Source organism: Xyrauchen texanus, chromosome 21, assembly GCF_025860055.1.
Source record: "Xyrauchen texanus isolate HMW12.3.18 chromosome 21, RBS_HiC_50CHRs, whole genome shotgun sequence".
Taxonomy (NCBI): Eukaryota; Metazoa; Chordata; class Actinopteri; order Cypriniformes; family Catostomidae; genus Xyrauchen; species Xyrauchen texanus.
In genome coordinates, this window is record NC_068296.1 from 26233190 (window position 1) to 26248615 (window position 15426).

Below are 15426 nucleotides of genomic sequence, written 5' to 3' on the forward strand. Positions count from 1 at the left end.
CATTACTGATGTAAATCAGCACCATCACTATTTGAAAAAAGTCCTTTTTTATCAAATCTAGACAGGCCCCATTTCCAGCAGCCATCACTCCAACACCTTATCCTTGAGTAATCATTCTAAATTGATACTTTGGTACTAGAAAATCACTTGCCATTATATCATACACAGTTGAAAGCTATTTGGTTGTATTTGTGTTTGTTTTTGAGTTACCACAGTATGTAATAGACTGGCATGTCTTAAGGTCGATATTAGGTCAAAAATGGCAAAAAAGAAACAGCTTTCTCTAGAAACTCATCTGTCAATCATTGTTTTGAAGAATGAAGGCTATTCAATGCTTTAAATTGCACAACAAAAAAAAAAAGATTTCATACAAAGGTGTACACTACAGTCTTCAAAGACAAAGAACAACTGGCTCTAACAAGGACAGAAAGAGATGTGGAAGGCCAGATGTACAACTAAACAAGAGGATAAGTACATCAGAGCAGTGGCGGAGCTAAGGGATGGCCAGGCTTTGGTCCATGGTGGCCACGGCCACCCCCTAGCGCCGCCACTGCTCTGATGTACTTATCCTCTTGTTTAGTCACACACACACACACACACATAAATATATATTCTCACTCAAAACCAACTGAAACACAGATGGAATATGATTGATGAGCATCATTCACTTGCATTGTATGGACCCAAGTGATGAATATTTTCATTGTTGGGTCAACTATCCCTTTAACTGAGACACTAAGAAAATAGAAACAACTAGTTTATTATTTACTCTTAAACATAAGAATGAAAAATTATAAAACAATACTTTTTTCCCACTTCAGGTAAATCACTCCAACTGTTATTTTAGTCAGTTTATTTTTAGCCTCAGGAAAAAAAATGTATCTGAAGAAACCTTTCGTATGCAATATTTTATATGTATTTAATTATATTTAGATCATTTTTATCCAATTTTGACAATATCTTACACTGTTTTCACATCACAAATTTTAGAAAACTGATAAATGAATCAAAATGTATCTGATCTGGGTTTCACCTGATTAGACGTGCCAGCTAACTGAAACACACAAAAGAGCAAACATGACAGAAACAATGCTTGACATAAGGCACACCTACATTACCATTACAACATGAATCCGCCCTGCTGTTCAGCAATTGGAACTGCGAGATAATGCATCACAAATCATATGACAGATACTGTTAGTGTAATGCTTTCCCAAAAACTGATATTAGGTGATGCATTTTGCATATAGGGTCACAAATTACACTGTTGCACAACTTGTTTTTCTTACGAATGCGCAAAAAAACTTACAACACTGTTAATGGTTACAGAATCATCAAGAGGAAGTGATGTTAGGTAGAGGGTTTTGGAGGAAGTGATGTCATCAGGTAGAGGGATTGGAGGAAGTGATGTCGTCAGGTAGAGGGTTTTGGAAGAAGTGATGTCGTCAGGTAGAGGGTTTTGGAAGAAGTGATGTCGTCAGGTAGAGGATTTTGTATGGAGGGTATCAGAGTTACAGTATATGGCACTGAAGGACATCTTTGATACTGTAATGTAATGATAAAGTTGACTGCAGCACACATTTCATTCAAAATCAAGTTAAAGGGCTTCTTTTCAATAAGTCAGGTCACCATGATGAGCTGGTGATGAAGGACCCTCTATTATGAGGTCATAACATCCTGAGACAGAGCACGTAAAGTCCATCTTTCCCCAGAGGAAATATCAGATTTTTACAGTATTACAAAAAATCTTTAAGCATTATAACTGACAAACAAACAGGAAGTAATCAATAATTGAATCACATTGACAAGAAACACACTTAAACACAGTGCCATCAACACTGCGAGTTGACATGCAACTTATTAAGCAGTGCCTGCAGAGCAAACACATCAGAATGTGGCTATTCGACAAACCACAAACAGTGAAGCGCACTTTACAGCAGTTACACTGGCAGTCCTCTCACTTGCGTTCCCTGGAGTGCTAACGTTACACTCAAACTATCTCGCAACACTTTCAGCTTGTAATTTAGCTCACTATTAAGGGGGATAGTTCACCCAAAAGTGAACATCACCCTCATGTTGATCCAAACCCATATGATGAAAAGGAGATCTTAGGCAGAATGTTAGCCTCTGTCACCATTAACTTTCATTGTATGGGAAAAAGATGAAACGAAGGTGAATGGTGACTGAGGCTTCCTCCTTTAATATTCCAAATGAAGAAAATCATACGGGGTTGGAATGACATAAGAGTTAGAAAAGGACTAAAGGGTGAACTATCGCTTTAAGTCTAAAACGTAGGTTAGCACGATCAACGTACAGTAGGAGCTGTAAATAAGCAAAACTGCTCAGGTTGCCTTGACAAAAGCCGTAGCAGTCAACATATTAAACAATCAGTGGTCTGGCATTCATTTTCAATATGCTGGCACACATACACACAATCAAACCCAATGCACAATAATCAATGCTTAAAAGCAGGGCACGTACATCTGACATGCAAATGTACAAATGATAAGACAATGCAAAACAAAAAGACACATTTTTGCCACTGTGTGCATAAACAATTAAAATAACATCAACTTCTATTGGTGAGATGATGAGTGCAAAACAATGATAAGTCTATCATTTAAACAGCAACAATGCATGTATATTACCACCACATACCTTATGTGAAACATGCCAAGACTGAATTAGACATGTTACAGTCCTTATAGAGTGACAATTAATTTTAAATTATTCACATATGCTTCTTTTGTCTGTACATTTACTTTACAAATAATGATATGTCAAAGGATCCTGCAAACAGCTTTGGTTCTATTCAAATTCCCTAAGTATTGGCATGATATGCAGTACCCCCAAAAAGAATTTGGACACTTTTGGACACTTAAGTGGGAGTTGTATTCATTGCATAAATTACTACCATTAAACTAAGTGGAATCTGCAAACAAATGATGCAAATAACTAGCTTTATTTTTAGAGGATGAATTAATCAGTTCCTATTATCTTCATTTCAAACAATATATTTAGTGTTTTATCATTTGAAACCAAACCACTTTTTGTGAAATGTTTTGCTTTAAAAAACAAATTATAATTCCTTAAAATAAATACCACTTGGTTAGATATATTCTGCCAAAAAATGTATGCATTTTGTAATGGTGGCTGAAGTGTCTGAATACTTTTTGGGGCCACTGTGTACGCACATGTTCTCAAATGACATGACATCCCCATTCAAACTTTCTGCTTTAAACCTTTTAAAGACAACATCAATTTAAAACATCTAAACTGAGTGCCAAACAGCTGCAGAACTGTAGCATTCAGTGGGAGAAACCACATTCCACAAACCTGACATTCAAGAGTCCCGATAGACCCTCCATCTTTTACACTTATATTACAAATAATACAAATCAAAAAAGGGCCCAATGCCTCGGCTGGTCTGGCCCCTCCCTTTTAAATCCTCTGGGTGCGAGAGTGGCCCTCAGAAGCGGCAAAGGCACTGGACAGATGTCTGGACAAGCTGTCCGGTCTGTCAAATTTAGTGTTCCCTTCATCTGATTGGCAGGATAAAGAGGACACCACAGCAGCTGCAAGCATGCAGTTCCTCAGTGGTGCCTGCAGTCCCGAGCTCTGACCAGACCTCAGCCGGTCACGCATCCATCCATCCTGGGGAGAGGTCAAAATGAGCAGGAGACAGAGGGTTGTGCAGGGAAGGGGTTGTGTGGGGCCGTCAGCCCTGCAGCTCATCAAAGCAAGTGTCACACACTCGGACAGGCTTCTTCGAGTATGGCGTAAGGGCGTTGCGTGTAGAACACTCTGCACAGAAGATGTTTCCGCAGTGTCGACAGTGGTGCTGGAGGATGGGAGGGACAGAGAGCAAGAGAGAGAGGTCAGGATCTCCCAAATCAATTTGATTCCTATTTCGATTGGATATAAATTCATTTGGAAATATTTTAGTTGCAATGTCAACACGGCTGTTGCAATTATTAAATCATTTTTTTCCAATTTGCAAAGCTAATGTCTTTGTTTTATATGGTTATTTTGCTATTGTAGGCTGTAATGCTCATTAAAATTATTGAAATCATTTTGCGAAGATATTTGAAGTCAACACCTGGAACTACTGAAAAATAATCAACACCTTAGAACGTCAGACAACCAATCAGAATCAAGCATTCAACAGTACAGATGTACGAAACAATTTAAAGAATCAATATCAGTCTGATCAAATGAACAATGTTAAAATTAACACAAATATTTTGTTACTTTGCTCTAACGATAGTCTCACACCTGAATTTCACAACATTACACTGGGAATTAGCACTGAATGATTAATCGTAATAAAATGTAAATAGCGATATGTCCATCAAACCCCAAGGGCTGTGATTTAGTTAAATAAATTCACAGTCTGCACATGCAGCTCGCTGTACTCACTGTATGTACACAGCTCTGTTCTCTGTAGTGTATTAAACATACTCAAAGAACTCGTGAGGCTAATGAGCTGAGTGCATTATATTTACAGCGCTCTAGATTTTTGCACATTGCACATTTTTGTAGATTCCAATATGCTTGGCCACTTAAAGTTACAATTCAAATCTAAAGAAACCCCATAAAACATTGGATGAGAGCATTTCTCTGCATTGTCATCTCAAAACAAATGTCTTCCTTCAGTGTTCCACCAAAATAAAAGCTACAGCCAAAATAAAGGCTAAAGGTTTAACCGGACCGCATAGCTATGCCATATTAAAGTGTAAATGAATGCATGAAATTACAACATAAATATGCTACTGTTTTATAACAATCCTAATAAAAAATGATTCCCATGATAATTTACTAATATTAGCCTATTATTTTTGGTTTCCAAAAAATAATGATGAAAAGTGGGCTGAGAATACTGAGCCCCTTAGAGGACAGGACCATTTACCATGTTTTTACAACTGTGACCATGTTTCAAGCATGATATTTGTAGTTAAACCACTGCGATAACAAAAGCTACGGTAAAAACAAATAAATAATAATTTTGAGGTTATTTTACTATACCTTAATTTAACTATGGTTTTACCCTAGTAATATTGTAGACCGTATTAACCATAGTTTTTGGCGGAAATCATGGTTTTACTATAGTAATTGTAGTAACTATCAAAAGTAACCATGTTTATTTGTAAGACACTGTGGTTTTAATACAGTACACTGTATCCATATAGTAATTATGCTTTCACTAAAGATTAACCGTAGTTAATCTTGTAGTTACTATGGTTTTACAACAAATACCATGATTTTTTTTACCATAGTGTTCAGTTTCCTGTAATATTACTATGGTTTCATTACGAATAGCAAAGTTAAAATATGGTTACTCTATTAATATCATGGCAACTTTTTTGCAAGTGAGTGCAAAACTTATTGCAAGGACACGCAAATCTATTTCAGAAAAATAAATAAATCCTGCCCTGTCCTAAGGTGTATGACACCCTATCACAAAGTTGACAAAACCAGGTACACAGTGAACAGATACATTGTGTAGATGGTGTGAATCTGTTTTACCTCCACCTTTTTGTTTTACTACATTGTCTATTTATTTATTTAGTTTGCTTCTTTTTAACAAGACTTAAGTATGAACACCCTTTTTTGAACGATATTTCAATTCGCAGGGCAGCATGATTGGCCGTGACTTAATTTTGGCCAAAAGAAAACACTTACTAGTTTTTAAATGTTAATAATCATATCACAGTTTAAATAGCAATATTTTTCAAAATAATCACAATTCGATTTTTTTTACAAATCATTCAGCCCTACTGGGAATACTGATTTTGACAAATTTGACCATGATTTAAGGCAGTGACGGGTTTGACAGAACAGTTCATTGCCAATGACTTCATAAAAACAGCAAATGCTTTTGCTTGGTGGCTTTGATGCACAATGTCATGTGTTCACAAAACAAATCCAGCCCTTTGAATGGGGAGCATGGGTCAATGAGTTAGATCATTAACATTGTATTGATCTCACACTTTGATTAAAAAAATAAAAATAAATAACGTGTGTGTTTGTGTTGAACACACCTTTCTGACAGTGACAGAGAAGCCCTTCCCACAGGCCATACAGTTCTGAACCTCATGATCTTCCGCCCACTTCCGTGTGAGGGACTGTGACTGTTTAATCTGTAACAGGAGATGGAAGCCACAATTATGAAAACTGAAATGGGCTGACATTAAATCACTTAAGTCCCATTCGTGCATGCAGTGACCAGCATCAAAGCGACATGGTCTTATTCATTTTCAATGACAGCTGGCGACTTCCTGTGACATGAGCACATCCAGCGACTTCAGAAAGTTGAGAAAAGATTAACTTTTTAAACGAGGAATCACTTTCGGCAGCAACAACTTATAGGAGTGAAGATGTGTTAGAGGAGCTCAAGTCATCCATCACCTGTCAAGTAATGTTGTTAAGCGCAGGAAATACGAAATAAGTTTCTGTGAGCGATTTCACTATTCTATGATTTATCTATAACCACATACACGGATATAATAAAAATTGATAAATAAATAAAAATAAGGAAGTGTCAGCATTCTGAGTGAGTTTGATTCGCACAATGATAGATCACTCATCTTGTCAATGATATGATTCACTGAGCACTGCTGTGGTTTATATAAAAACACTTTCCCCTGCAGAATGTTAATTTTTAGTGAACAAAATGTCAAATTAGAATGATATCTTTTATAACTATGCATCACTCCATGACTGTCTCCCCAATTTGGGATGCCCAATTCCAAATGCACTCTAAGTCCTCGTGGTGGCATAGTGCTCGCCTCAATCCGGGTGGCGGAGGACGAATCTTAGTTGCCTCCGCGTCTGAGACCGACAATCAGCGCATCTCATCATGTGGCTTGTTGAGCGCATTACCGCAGAGACATAGCGCATGTGGAGGCTTAATGCTATTCTCAGCAGGATCCACGCACAACTCACACGTGCCCCACCGAGAGCGAACCACATTATAGCGACCACGAGGAGGTTACCCCATGTGACTCTACCAACCCGAGCAACTGGGTCAATTTGGTTGCTTACCTGGCTGGAGTCACTTAGCACGCCCTGGATTCAATCTCGCAACTCCAGGGGTGGTAGTCAGCATCTTTACTTGCTGAGCTACCCAGACCCCCCTAAAATGCATCCTTGACTATGCTACATGCCTACACTTGTTTATAGCAGTGCATATTGCCTGGCTAATTTGAACTGTGTGGTTTGTGGCTAAGTCACAGTGTTTTATGGTATTAAACGGCTGGTACAACTGTTTGGTGAATTCAAGCCTTTAGTGTGTTAGTCAGTTAGTCTGACCTGTAATGACTGGTTTTCTCGGCCAAGCTCCTGCATTGCAGCCGTTGTATCATCAAGCTTCCTGCGCATCTCCACTACCTTAGCCTGAAGCTTCTCAAACTCACCCTCACCCTTGACACACCTGTTAAAGGAGACACCAACAGTGCAAAAGGTTTAAAAGAAAGATCCAAATATTCTTAAATGTGATGTACAGGTCAAAAAGGTCTAAAGAGTCAGGAGAGATCACCTCTCCAGCAGTGCACGTCTCTCATCCTGGTTGTTCTGGACGGTGGCTTCCAGGACGGCAATCTCTCCCCGTAGTTCGTCTGTCTGTTTCTCCAGCTCGCCCACCCGCCGCTGGCTGCTCTGCCATTCTCTCTTCAGCGTCGCCACATTCTCGTTCAGTGCTGTCACCTGCATAGACATCTTCACCTCCGCTTCTTCCCTCTGCTTCTCCACCTCCTCTTTAGCCTTCACTTCTGCCACCTGAAACAGACAGAGGGAGAGAAAGAGATGCAGACTTTACCACCTTTTAGAGTGTCTGCTTGTACATCCGTAAAATGTTCCTTGTCAGATGTTAGAACTGCATTCAGCAGATGTTTTCACAACATTTACAATTTATACTGCATGTGAATCCACTTTTTTTTAAAGATGTTTGTACACGAATATGACGAGCCAAAAAGAAGTTTGAAACAGCTGAGCAACGGTATACTGTTTGCGAACATTCAGACACCAGCCACGTTGCTGGGGGAGGCGTTTAGAGGTGGAAAATACGAGGAAGCACAAGACCACTAATGTAAAAAAAAAAAATCTTCTTGGTATACATTTTATTTATTATTTCTTTCACTCTTTTTATTTCCCTGTAATTGGTGGCGTGTACAGTTTTGTGTTTGTGTGTGTTTGTTTTGTTATGATTCTTGAAAAAAATAAATAAAAAAAAACCATGAAATTAAAATATATTAAAATATGATATTAACAACTTCATGCCTCATTCGAGGAGTAGAATTCAAACGAGATCAGTAAAAGAATCTGTTTTACCCACTCGATGATGGTATAAATAATGTGTAATTAAGGGAGCCTGGGTATCTCAGCGATTATTGACGCAGACTACCACCCCAGGAGTTGCGAGTTCGAATCCAGGGAGAGCTGAGTGACTCTAGCCAGGTCTCCTAAGCAACCAAATTGGCCCGGTTAATGGGGAGGATAGTCACATGGGTAACCTCCTCATGGTCACGATTAAGTGGTTCTCGCTCTCAAGGGGGTGCGTGGTGAGATGTGAGTAGATCGCGGAGAGTACCATGACCCTCCACACATGCCCACGTCATGCACAATGAGCCACATAATAAGATGCACAGATTGATAATCTCAGAAGTTGAGGCAATTGAGACTTGTCCTCTGCCACCTGGATTGAGGTGAGTAACCATGCCGCCACGAGGACCTAGTAAGTAGTGTGATTTGGGCATTCCAAAGTTGGGGAGAAAAGGGTATACATTTTTTTAAATCAAATAATAATAATAATTATTAATAATTTGTCAGGTTTACATTCTACATTCATAGCGCTAATGTGCAAACACGCTATATGCAGCCATAATGTGAGCCGATTACACTCTGTTATTGTCATTTTAGATGACACTGCTACTACTGTAAAGACGTGTATAAAAGAGTGTTAATGGGCAAAATACCGTCAAAATAATTATGGTTACTTACTATTAATAATTATGCCTTACTATGTGCAGATGTGTGAATGGCTTTCAGCTGAAGATGACACATGAGTGAAACAGCTTATCAAACAACAGATTGAATGGGCACTTAAGAGTATTTCAGTATATTTGATTCCTTTTGTATACTAAGAAAAGAGTCTATTATATGCGATATATATATATTATATAACTCAAAAATACCTTCATTTTGGACAGATTTTGTTCATTCTTTGATTTTATATGAAGTGTACCAGGGCCTTTAGCAATGTGTGTGTGCTTACTGGGACTAAAACAAACCTCAACACTAAACAGCAAAAACAAAACTAAACAAAACTGAATGTGAACTGAATTAATTTGTTCTGAAGCCGTTTGGCTGCTAATGTACCAGCTGTTTCTGTAGTTTGTCAGTTTCAGCTTTAAGCTGCTGCTGTAAATGTTTGATGGAATCTCGAGTCTTCTGGTGTTCACTTTGCTCCTGTTCCAGAGCCGCCTGAGTCGCCTCCACCTTCCCCTGGAGCTCCACCTTCTGCTGGATCAACAGCTGCTTGGCTGCCTGGAGCTCCTTCAGCTCCTGCACAAACACACAAACTTATAAGCTATTTTAAATAATCTAATTCTCAATTATAAACAATTGCATTTGTAATAAAGTCAGCCTGACCTTCTCATTCTTCTCTGCCAGTGCTTTGAGATCAGCACTGAGTTTGCTCTTGTCCTTCTCCAGAGCAATCTGATACTCTCTCAGCTCTTCGCAATGAACTTTCTCCTTCTTCAGCTGCTCCTCTGTGACCTCCTGCAGAAGATAAAAAGAGACACAATCAGTCTATCAACTCTCAATATCCATGAATGTTCTAAAATAAGGTGCTCACTGTAGCCACATTGATAAGCAAATTAAGATAAGAGCTATTCCTGGTTAAAATAAAGGTTGTGTTGTGGTTGTGCTGTGTCTAGAATAGAAAAGAATAGATTCTTTATTTATTGCCACACAACCAAGACCGATGGTATTTGTTTCATCGACGTCACACTATGTCATCATAAAACAGCAAGGTGTTAAGTTACCTGAAGGGTTCACCTGGAGTAACCTCCATTTCTAACCTTTCCTTTTTCAAGCAAAACAATATGAAAAAAGACATATGCACGCATTAAAAAAAAAAAAAAAAAAACACAATAGACATACTGTACTGTTCAAAATGAAAACACGTTATTTGGATACTTTCTGGCAGTCTAATTTAGACACCTGTCCATTGTTAATATGATGAACTACATCTGTGGTTACTCTTCAAGGACACCTGGGTGAACTTGAGGAACATTTTAAGCCAGTAAAAATCTAGGACTGCTCAGTGCAAATTTCGAACATGCAACCCTGTTTATTACCTGTTGTTTCTGAAGATTCTGGAGAGCCTCCACCTGCTGTTTGATCTTCTCGTCTCTTTTGCCATGGTCTATCTCCAAAGCTGCATGCCTCATCTGCAGCTCCTGGATCTGAGACTCACGACTGCTGAGCTGGTTCCTGTAGGCCACCAGCTCCTCTTGAGATAGAACCAGCTTCTCCTCACACACCTGCAATACAAAGACATCATCAACTCTGAGATCAGGATCAGATATTTCATACAACTATTTATTAAGATACATGCAGAGTAGGGATGAGTTTTGGAAAGGGTGATGTCACACTTTAACAATCACAAGTACTATTACTGCACACACACCTTGAGATCCTGGCGCACTGCAGAGAGCTCAGACTCTTTGCCATAGAAATCTGACTGAAGTGAGGCAAGACTTTCTTTGGTGCTGTCATTGGTTTTTTGCAGCTCTGCACAGCAATTCTTCTCAGAGTTCAGATCTTTAGACAATGTTGCCACCTGCCCCTTCAGTATGGCCTCCTCCTCAGCCTGAAACACACACATCAATCAGAAAAGAGGCAGGGAGCATAATGTGTGCTCATTGAATAATGTTAAAGGCCTCATGAAATGGCTTGATAAGGGCTGTTTTGTCTGCGTTGATGTATTTGAAACAGTAAGTTTGAATGGGAAATTTCACTTATTTTAAATAGACAAAACTCTTTAGTTTACGTTTATGACATTACAATGTGAGTATAGTGTTACGATGATTGCCTTTTTAGTGATGGTGGCCTGCAGCTCGGACACTTGAGTCTCAAGTTTCTTCACTTCCTGGCTGAAGGACCCCTGGGTGGTCTTCAGCTGTGCCTGAAGTTGCCGAGAGCTCTTCTCCTTCTCTTTCAGTGCATCTTGAGATTCTTTCAGCAGGGCGTTCAGTGCGGTAAGCTGAGATTGAAGGCTCTTCTCTGCCTACAAGATTTAAATGAGAATTTAATAATCGAAAAACAAAGATTCTACTAATAGCACAAAAGCAATGACAATAAAATATTGAACTTACATAAAGGTTTTATGTAATGCTTCTATTGAAATAAACCGCAGATCATTGTATTTTAAATTCTTACCTCAATTGATTTTTCCAGTTGACCTCTGACCTCACTTAGCTGTTTAGAAGTGGCCTCTGCATTTTTCTGGAGCTCTTGTTGTGCTTTCTGATAAGACTTCTCCTAAAAACCAGAGAAATGTGGCTCAACTGAAGGACTAATAGTTAAGTAATGTCCTAACTCTTGGAATTTAAAAAAAGCATCATAAAAGCCCTCCATACAACTAATTCCAAGTTTTCTGATGCCATATAATAGCTTTATGTGAGGAACAGTCTGGAGTCTTGCCCTTTTATCATAGCTTCATTCACACTTTGTGCAATGCATCTGGAGGTTCTTTATTTGAATATAAATTCAAGGGAGGGAGGAATCTCAGTGAATAACAACTTATTTCAGTCTGTTCCTATGCAGTCATATGAATTACTTTTTTTTGGAGTTTTTCAGGGAGTTTGACAGTCCGTGGTCATTATGCTTTTGTTGTATGGAAAAGAGCCCCTATGACAATTGTGTTAACCTCTGCATTTGTGCTCAACAGAAGAAAGTAATATTGACATGTTTGAAATGTCAAGAGGGAGAATAAATAATGACAGAATTTTCATTTTGCCATTATCCATTCTCCCATCATTTACTCACCCTCATGCCACCTCAGACGCGTATGACTTTCTTCTGCTGAACACAAATAAAGAATATTTCATCTCTGGAGGTCCATACAATCATAGTAAATGGGTACCAACATTTTGTAAGCTCCAAAAATCACAAAGTCAGCATAAAAGTAGCTGTTCCAGCAGTTAAATCCATGACTTCAGAAGCGATATGATATGTGGGTGAGCAACAGATCAATATTTAAGTCTTTTTTTACTATACATTCTCCTAGGTGGTGATATACACAAGAATGCGAACTGCCAAAAACAAAAGAACTCTTCTGATAGCGGAATGGGAGCGAGAGTCTCTGAGGAGAGTGATTTGGAAGATATTGATAAACAATCGGTCAATACTAGATTATGCCTCATTAAATTTAAGGTCTTACATAGATTACATTTCTCAAAAAAGAAATTACATAGGATTTTCCCCAATGTCTCGCCTCTATGTGATAAGTGCAAATCAGAAGATGCTGTTTTAGCCCATAGTTTTATTTTCTGCCATAAAATACAGGGGTTGTGGTGTGAGGTTTTTAAAGTGCTTTCAGATGTCCTTAATGTAAACTTGGAACCAGACCCAGTGCTCATTCTAACTATTTATATATTTGTTGAACATTGCTCAACAGAAATGTCTCACATATTGTCTGATAACAGCCAAAACACTGTTATTACTGTTCTGGAAAAAGGTTGACCCTCCTGCTGCTAAACTATGGCTTGAGGAACTGATGTTTTCTCTACACCTGGAATGAACTAAATACCTTTTGAAAGGCGACATTGGACAATTCCACAAGATTTGGGACTTTCATCTGCTACCTTATTAGGAGTGTTATTCCTTAATGCAAAGTATTGTAACTGAAGTGCTCTGCAATAATGTCGCTGGATTGTATATTAACAGGCGGGGTAAGGGTTGGTTATACTTAATGGATGTCTTTTTTTTCTTTTTACATTTTCTTAGTTTATTTCTTTTGTTAATATAAGATCCTGGAACCTGTAATTATTTGAAGGCTATTCGCTGTGTGAATAAAAACCTATTTGACAAAAAAGAACTCTTAGAAAGAAAACAAACTGAAAAAAAAAAAAAAAAAAGTGGGGACTTAAATGGGATCTGTTTCTCACCCACACCTATCATATCGCTTCTGGAGATATGGATTAAACCACTGGAGTCATATGGATTGCTTTTATGATGCCTTTATATGATTTCTGGAGCTTCAAAGTTCTGGTCACCATTCACTTGCATTGTATGGACCTACAAAGCTAAGATACTCCTCTAAAAATCTTTTGTTTGTGTTCAGCAGAAGAAAGAAAGTCATACACATCTGAGATGGCATGAGGTAAATGATGAGAGAATTAACATTTTGGGGTAATTTTTCCTTAAAGAAAAAAGAAAAGTAATTTTGTATGAGAGGTTAGCTGAAAAAAAAAAAAATCAACATGCACTAGATTATATGGGACCCACTTTTTCCTCCAAAGCGGACTTGCTCTTTTTCATCTCTTTCTCCAGCTGAGTCTGGCTCTCTGTCAGAGCTTTAGAAGCTTTGCTCAGAGCCTCCTTGACCGTGGCCATCTCTTTAGATAGACCCTCCTTCTCCTGCTGGGCTTTCTGAAGCTCAGCGCTCAAGCCTAGGACTTTTCGATCCAACTCTGCCTGTCGTGTCTGACCCTCCTGAGACAGTTTATCCAGGCTGGCCTGCAGGACTCCATGCTCTTGCAATGCCTTCTCCAGCTGTTGTCGGGTTTCAGAGAGTGCTGAGACTTTTTTCTTCAAATCCTCTTGTTGGGTAGCAGCTCTGAGACAGGCAGAAGAGTAGACAGATACATCACATCTGTTGTCTCTACTCATCTGCTTTAAATAAACATGTAAATTTAAAGATCCTATGAATTCAAAATTGGAGCTTTTTAGTCCATGTGTGTTAGCCTCGAAGCCATCTAGGCATATGCTATTATACTCTTAATAGTTGACAAAATTAACTTTGAGCAAAAATGCCACCTGCATTTGACAAGCAATAGCAAGTAGCAAATCACACTTCCCGACTGAGGCGAAAACGAAAGGTTATTGGCTTTTTAAAAATAAGGACAAGCCTTTTGATATGTCCTGTCCCAACTTCCTGTATAAATAGGAAATTACATTTCATGGAGTCTTTACCATTTTACACTGTCCCATATAAAGCACATACCCTTGTTTCTCTGACTCCAACTGACGGTTCAGCTCCTTCATCTTCACCTCCAGTTCTCCGATGTGCTTCTTCAGCTTTTGATGCTCTTTCTGAGCCTGTTCCCTTCCAGAGCAGAGCTCAGTTAACTCCACCTCTGCTTTCTATCTCAGCCAGAACAACATATACACCCAAAAAAAAAAACACGTTAGAATGCATATATTCACATAAACACATATCAAATGCTCTCTGAAATACTAAAAACATTCTCAAAATGCAGATGTTTGATGCCATGGTAACTCAGCAGACTGCTGCTGCAGTGATTTAAGGAAAAGCGCTGATCCTGACCTTGGTCTGGGTCTCCAGGGTCTCTATCCTCTGCTCTGCAGTCAGCAGTTTGTCTCTGCCATCCTTCAGACTGGTCTCCAGCTGAGAGCACTGCTCCTGCTTCTCATGCAGCCTGCGGCCCTGCTCCTCCAGCTGAGCCTGTGCTTTACTCAACTCCTGCAAAAACACAAAACAAACAGTTAAAGACACCATAAATCAAAATAGGAGTTTTGTGAACTTTAGTTGAGGCCATCTACTATAAGGTAGTGTACTCCAAAACCTGACAAAATGTACTTTGAGCAGATATGTACATTTGTAATTTGCAGTGTAAAATGGATACTGGATGATATGGAGATACCAAAGATACAGAAGATACACTTAGCAAAGAAGCAAATCATTGTTTGCGACTGTGATGTAAACTAAAGCGTATTGGCCATTTAAAAAAGGGCAAAAACCTTTGATATGCCCCACCCTAACTTCCTGATTCAATATGAAATACATCACTACAGAAGGAAAACTGTGCTCCTCAAACCATTTCATGGGGCATCAAAGATATCTATGCACTTAACTATACACAGGAGAAAGCTAATATGACATGTACAACTATAAAAGCAATTGTGCATACTTGCTGCTTGTCCTGCAATGCATTTTGAGCCGTCTCCAGGTGATTTTCCAAGTCAGCTCGCTGGGCAATTTTTGCAGCTTCAGTCGACAGCAGCATCTCCGTCTTGGCTTTCAACTATGAGACAAACAAGTCATTCACATTTCAGTAGTTAAAAACTGAACTGCATTGAAACAATAAGCCAGAGTAAATTACATTTAAAATGCTCTTCTATTGTCACTTTGAATTAAATGTTTACACACTCTACATGATCGAATAACTTCATTCA

General features: G+C 38.8%; 1 protein-coding gene across 1 annotated transcript in view; it reads right to left on the reverse strand.

The window, feature by feature from the left end:
* Positions 1 to 587: 587 nt before the first annotated feature.
* Positions 588 to 15426, reverse strand: part of LOC127661751 (early endosome antigen 1-like) — a 35653-nt gene continuing 20814 nt past the window's right edge. The window contains exons 16-29 of the mRNA XM_052152609.1: positions 15162 to 15275; positions 14558 to 14713; positions 14234 to 14373; positions 13516 to 13846; positions 11446 to 11547; positions 11099 to 11293; positions 10694 to 10876; positions 10362 to 10547; positions 9649 to 9780; positions 9376 to 9561; positions 7538 to 7776; positions 7312 to 7432; positions 6042 to 6140; positions 588 to 3841 (exon numbers count right to left, since the gene is read on the reverse strand). Coding sequence (XP_052008569.1) covers positions 3719 to 3841; positions 6042 to 6140; positions 7312 to 7432; positions 7538 to 7776; positions 9376 to 9561; positions 9649 to 9780; positions 10362 to 10547; positions 10694 to 10876; positions 11099 to 11293; positions 11446 to 11547; positions 13516 to 13846; positions 14234 to 14373; positions 14558 to 14713; positions 15162 to 15275 — 2307 coding nt within the window. The 3' untranslated portion in view covers positions 588 to 3718. The remainder of the gene's footprint in view (positions 3842 to 6041; positions 6141 to 7311; positions 7433 to 7537; positions 7777 to 9375; positions 9562 to 9648; positions 9781 to 10361; positions 10548 to 10693; positions 10877 to 11098; positions 11294 to 11445; positions 11548 to 13515; positions 13847 to 14233; positions 14374 to 14557; positions 14714 to 15161; positions 15276 to 15426) is intronic.